Here is a 6,467-nt window from a genome sequence, read left to right on the forward strand (position 1 = left end):
TTAAAACATTGAAGACATCTATACCAGGTAATTAAATCTGTACCAGTTTACACTAAGATTTCACATAAAAAAATCCATATTAGATGTGTCATAAAAAAATCTACCTCTTAAAAATACATACAGTTGGGGTTGATGTAAAAATGGATGCATTTTGTGCCAAAAAGCTGGGGGGGAGGGGAGATAAGTTCTCAAAGATGCATTCTGTGCAGTTTGTGAAGCTGGTGGGACCTCAAGATTGACACGAGGGTAGATCAGCAGTATTTGCACCTGGGTTACACCAAAGTCAAACTTTATAGAACATACACTCGTGTGTGTGTGTGTGTGTGTGTGTGTGTGTGTGTGTGTGTGTGTGTGTGTGTGTGTGTGTGTGTGTGTGTGTGTGTATTCTGTTACCTGTTTTGTATATTCTTAATTTAGTAACAGGTTACACATATGTCACCTCCTGTGGAAGATTAAATTCCTCACGGTGGTGGGATGGTACTCACTAACTGGTGGTCCTTGACATACATGTCTGATGTGTAAATAGTATACTACAGTACATTAATGTTATATGAGGAGGAGATAATATGGTCAAAATATTAACCATGCAAAATATTTACAATTGTAAATGTTGAACCGGTATTTTAATTTTTTTAATTAGATCCATTTTTTTTTACATTTGAATCTCTATAATATGTTAATAACAATTTTTGTTATTACCAGGCTAGCATCATGTCTAATAAAAAGCGAACAAATAGTTCAAAGCCAGGAATAATGTTCTACTTTCACCACCAACCAAAGAAAGGAAAAACTGACATTCCACTTCAAACACAGTAAGTCAGATCTTCAAACGTGTTTTGTGTGTGTGTGTGTGTGTGTGTGTGTGTATATGTATGTATGTGTATATATATATATATATATATATATATATATATATTAAAAATCAAAGAAGATCCAAAGAAGTGGAGGCACTCAGACCACAAAATGCAGAAAGCATAAGTGTATTGGCCAAACGTTTTCAAGGCTGATGCCCCGTCATCAGGACCACACAAAGACAGGAGTTACTCCTTTCTTTGTGTGGTCTTGATGACGGGGCATCAGCCTTGAAAACGTTTGCCCAATATACTTATGCTTTCTGCATTTTGTAGTCTCAGTGCCTCCACTTCTTTGGATCTTCTTTGATGTATTGTTTTTTGCACCGGAGCAAGGTGATTTATATGTGGGTACCAGCATATTTTTTAAATCTTTTTTGCTAATTTATTTTGAAAGTGCAATGAATGTATATACTTAGTATTGTGTATTAATGTAAAATGGGGAGGGGACTCTTAAAGACCAGTAGACTAGCCTTCCAAAATGTTAGCCCTAAACATCTAGTTTTTTACTTGGCTGCACTGTTCTTGTTAAGATGCCTATGCATTAATAATTGCGGCACTGTTGTAATATTAACATTCTTATCCATTGTGAATTTTTCAGTTTTTATAAAAAAATATTCCTGCTATGTACTAAGTAAACCCCCCCGAAAGTTAAGTAGTAGTGATAACCGATGTCCCTTTTAGTTCCTTTGCATTTTTAAAAGATTTTTCCATTTGTGTAAAAGGCATGGGGAATCTGACACTGCGCATGCGCACAGTGACATTTTCCAGTATTGGAGCTGGCACCAGATGGAGGCTGCAGGAGAGGGATAGAAATATCTCTCTCTTGCTACCATGCCTCCATTGGCTTTAAGAAGTTTAGATCATCTGAAAATGGTATAAACTAACATGACCAAATTCTATAAACAATGCTTTTCAGAGTTTGGTACATACAGCAGGGATCAGATTGTAGTTCCCATTGATAATAAGGACTGCGATCTGCAGTGCTAATAAACATTCAATTTCTGCATTTGATTTCTGTGAAATCAATATCTCATAACAACAATCAATAAAATTGTAAATTTTCAGATATAATTTTCTGGGGGAAAAAAGCTTAATAAATAAGCAACTAGATATTTTACATTTCCGTGAGGGAGTAATTAGCTTAAATATGAATAAAAAATGTATAATTTTTTAAAAATATTGTAGAAAAATGAGCTACTGCTCTCTTTTTTTGTAGGAACTTAGCACTGGACAATGAAATAGTAACTATTGACTGTGAGGAAGTTGTTGCTGAGACATCAGCTGAATCACACGATAAGTCTACAGATGAAAAGCAATATCCAGCTGTGTGGTCAAAAGAACAATTTGACGAATTCAAAAAGAAACATGAGTGGCTATTTGCGTCTAGGGGAAAACTCGGCTGTACAATCTGTGCAGAAGTTTCTAACTTAAAGATTCACGCTGCTCGAGGCATAAATATTGCTTCTCAGTGGGCAGAATGTAACATTTTGCCTTTTGGTAAAACTAAGGAAACAGAGCTCACATCTCTTCGCAAAAAAATTTATATACACAAAAATAGCGCTGCTCATGCAGAAGCAGAAAAAATTCTAGAAACTGCTAGAAAAGATATTCTGCTAAACATAAATGGAAGAAGTCAAGAAGCTGCTTTTGAAATCACTAGCCGTGTATTCAGAACAGCTTACTACATTGCTAAAATGAATCGCCCATTTACTGACCATGAGAGCTTGATTGACCTGCAAAAAGTGAATGGAGTTCAGATTGGGCGTTTGCTTCATAGTAGAATGGTCTGCGGAGACATTATAGAACACATTTCGGCTGAAATGAGGAAAAAGATTGTCTCACAAATTATAACAAAAAAAACTAAGATCACTATATTAGTTGATGAAGCTACTACACTTTCTAGAAAATCAACTCTTGTTATTTTTTTAAAATCAAGTGTTGATGGTGTCATGAATCCAGTAGCATTTCCTTTGGATTTGATAGAGTTAGAAAATGCCTCAGCTGAGAGCATAAAACAGGAAATAATGAAATGTTTATTCCATCATGGTTTTACTTTTGAAGTATTGACAGAGATCTTTGTCAGTTTTTGTAGTGATGGCGGAAATGTCATGCTTGGCGTAAAAGCTGGTGTTGGAAAACTCTTACAAGGAGACTTTCCCAAACTAATTCTCTGGCATTGCATGAATCACAGGCTTGAACTGGCTGTGGATCAAGCACTAGATGTGACTGGAGGTACAAATGACTTCAGGTCATTTTTAGACACCTTATACACACTTTACAGTCAGTCACCAAAAAATGTACGTGAGCTTAGTGCACAGGCTAATGAGCTGCATGTCTTGCTTAAAAAAATTGGCAGAGTTTTCAACGTAAGATGGGTAGCTTCATCGTGGAGAGCAGTGAATGCAGTCTGGCAGACGTATCCTGCATTAGCTGCACATTTTCAAAAAGCCTCACAAGATCAATCAAGGGATAGAAGGGAGCAAGTGAAATTCCAAGGTCTACATTCAAAACTGTGCTCAGTCAACTTTGTAAAAAATATGTCAATTATGTTAGATGTTCTGACTGAGCTCAAAAATTTATCAGAACTCTTACAAGACAGAAAAATGACCATTCCAAAGGCAGACAACCACATAAAAATGTATGTGCGGAGAATTGAAAGCCTAAAGAGAATACCAGGATTTCACAGTGAACAGACACAGAATGCAGAAGAGGGAATTATGTTCAAAAATACAAAGTTGACAGGCATTGGGAAAAGTCCCAAGATCAAATCCTCTCAATTCATTCAGGCTGTTGTTGACAACATGAGGTGCAAATTATTTACCACCACTGCTAATAAAGCAACAGAAAGCGTAGCAAAAGGTAGGGAAACTGCTTACCACACCCTGATTGACAGCATATCTGTTCTGAATCCTGAATCTTGGCAAACTGATGCTGATAATCCACTTTTTGGAGACCAAGAGATTCGTACACTATGTGAAATGCTGAATGTCAGTTACCATGAAACACACCTGGGATTTGTGGAATATAAATGCTGCGCAGGACGGATTGTTCCCGAAAAATTAAAGAAATTAATTCTTGCAGTAGATACTCTTGCAGCAAGCAATGCTGACTGTGAGCGAGGCTTTAGTGTTATGAACAACATAATTACAGATAAGCGGACTGCACTGACCACTCGACATGTGTCGGACTTACTTTTTATTTCAATTGTTGGTCCTCCCTTCACTGAGTGGAATCCGGACACATATGTAAAATCGTGGCTGGGCAAGGGACGTCGGGCAGCCCAATCCTGTAAAGGCATGGCAAGACAGGAGCAAGCAAGGCAACAGGATCAGGCCTTCTATAAGCAGCTGTGGAAGTGCCTTTAAATTTTAAGTTCTGTGCTAGCTTGGTAATCTGCTCCAGGAAATGGGAGGGAGTTATAGTTGGTGAGAGGATGATGGGGGTTCCAGGTGCTGCTCTTGCTGGAGTTGGCCTTCTTTCTCTTAAATAGTTAGTGGGATGTTGCATGAGTGCTCCCCGTTATACCTATATGTTGTAATGTTCAGTAACAGTCTATTTATTGGGTCCCTATGACCTAGAATATGTATCGACTACAATATATTGAAGTGTTGTAAGATAATATATCAGGTAGATTCTATTGGCAGAGCCAGACTTAGGCATTATAGGAAAATGGCTAGGGCATCTGGAATGCCTAGGGGGAGCAAGGTGCAAAGGAGATGGAAGATGGAAGTGAAGTGCAGGTGTGGGAGATGGAAGGCAGGTGTTGGAGATGGAAGGTGGAAGTGATGTACAGATGTGGGAGATGGAAGGTGAAAGCGAGGTGCAGAGGAGATGGAAGGTGGAAGGCAGGTGTGGGAGATGGAAGGTGAAGGCAGGTGTGGGAGATGGAAGGTGGAAGTGAAGTACAGGTGTGGGAGATGGAAGGTGGAAGTAAAGTACAGGTGTGGAGATGGTAGGTGGAAGTAAAGTACAGGTGTGGAGATGGTAGGTGGAAGTAAAGTACAGGTGTGGAAGGTGGAAGGCAGGTGTGGGAGATGGAAGGTGGAAGTGAAGTACAGATGTGGGAGGTGGAAGTGAGGTACAGATGTGGGGGATGGAAGGTGGGAGCGAGGTGCAGAGGAGATGGAAGGTGGAAGGCAGGTGTGGGAGATGGAAAGTGGAAGGCAGGTGTGGGAGATGGAAGGTGGAAGTGAAGTACAGGTGTGGGAGATGGAATGTGGGAGTGAGGTGCAGAAGAGATGGAAAGTGGAAGGCAGGTGTGGGAGATGGAAGGTGGGAGTGAGGTGCAGATGAGATGGAAGGTGGAAGGCAGGTGTGGGAGATGGAACGTGGAAGTGAAGTACAGGTGTGGGAGATGGAAGGTGGCAGTGAAGTACAGGTGTGGGAGATGGAAGGTGGAAAGCAGGTGCGGGAGATGGAAGGTGGAAGTGAAATACAGGTGTGGGAGATGAAATGTGGGAGTGAGGTGCAGAGGAGATGGAAGGTAGAAGGCAGATGTGGGAGATGGAAGGTGGAAGTGAAATACAGGTGTGGGAGATGGAATGTGGGAGTGAGGTGCAGAGGAGATGGAAGGTAGAAGGCAGATGTGGGAGATGGAAGGTGGAAGTGAAATACAGGTGTGGGAGATGGAATGTGGGAGTGAGGTGCAGAGGAGATGGAAGGTGGAAGGCAGGTGTGGGAGATGGAAGGTGGAAGTGAAGTACAGATGTGGGAGATGGAAGGTGAGAGCGAGGTGCAGAGGAGATGGAAGGTAGAAGGCAGGTGTGGAGATGGTAGGTGGAAGTAAAGTACAGGTGTGGGAGATGGAAGGTGGAAGGCAGGTGTGGGAGGTGGAAGTGAAGTACAGGTGTGGGAGATGGAATGTGGGAGCGAGGTGTAGAGGAGATGGAAGGTAGAAGGCAGGTGTGGAGATGGTAGGTGGAAGTAAAGTACAGGTGTGGGAGATGGAAGGTGGAAGGCAGGTGTGGGAGGTGGAAGTGAAGTACAGGTGTGGGAGATGGAATGTGGGAGCGAGGTGTAGAGGAGATGGAAGGTAGAAGGCAGGTGTGGAGATGGTAGGTGGAAGTAAAGTACAGGTGTGGGAGATGGAAGGTGGAAGGCAGGTGTGGGAGGTGGAAGTGAAGTACATGTGTGGGAGATGGAATGTGGGAGCGAGGTGTAGAGGAGATGGAAGGTGGAAAGCAGGTGTGGGAGATGGTAGGTGGAAGGGAAGTACAGGTGTGGGAGATAGAAGGTGGAAGTGAAGTACAGGTGTGGGAGATGTAAGTGGAAGCAAGGTGCAGTGGAGATGGATGGAGGGATTGAGGTACAGGGGTGAGAGATGGAAGGAGGGATATTCTGTTATATAACTTATGTTATATTAAAATGTGATTGTTTTATATATTTGTACAATTCTAGCGTACATTATTCACAATGCTGGTTAATAAAATAAAAGTTTTTTTTTTGGCTCAGTCAATGCTGCACTCTTTTAATTTTTAATCCAACCTAATATTGACCTAGATGTTCAGTAGCCCTGAAGTGAGATGACTTTTCTCATAGAAACCAAGTTGGCAAAAAGCTGTTAAAATCAATTGTGAAAGTAAGGTGGTACTGCTTACAATTACTGCCACAGTG

At 41.3% G+C, this 6,467-nt stretch overlaps 1 protein-coding gene and 1 long non-coding RNA gene across 2 annotated transcripts in view; both read left to right on the forward strand.

Annotated features, from left to right (window-relative positions):
- LOC134943883 (uncharacterized) overlaps positions 1-2,319 on the forward strand; it is a 2,741-nt gene extending 422 nt beyond the window's left edge. The window contains exons 2-4 of the long non-coding RNA XR_010181809.1: positions 1-27; positions 703-812; positions 2,071-2,319. The exon at positions 1-27 is cut by the window's left edge and continues 64 nt beyond it. This is a non-coding gene — a long non-coding RNA (uncharacterized LOC134943883). The remainder of the gene's footprint in view (positions 28-702; positions 813-2,070) is intronic.
- Positions 2,320-2,548: 229 nt separating this feature from the next.
- Positions 2,549-4,219, forward strand: LOC134944352 (E3 SUMO-protein ligase KIAA1586-like). The gene has a single exon (XM_063932932.1). The coding sequence runs from the start codon at positions 2,549-2,551 to the stop codon at positions 4,217-4,219; it is 1,671 nt and encodes a 556-aa protein (XP_063789002.1).
- Positions 4,220-6,467: the final 2,248 nt, after the last annotated feature.

The sequence above is a fragment of the Pseudophryne corroboree genome, chromosome 7 (assembly GCF_028390025.1).
Source record: "Pseudophryne corroboree isolate aPseCor3 chromosome 7, aPseCor3.hap2, whole genome shotgun sequence".
Classification (NCBI taxonomy): domain Eukaryota; kingdom Metazoa; phylum Chordata; class Amphibia; order Anura; family Myobatrachidae; genus Pseudophryne; species Pseudophryne corroboree.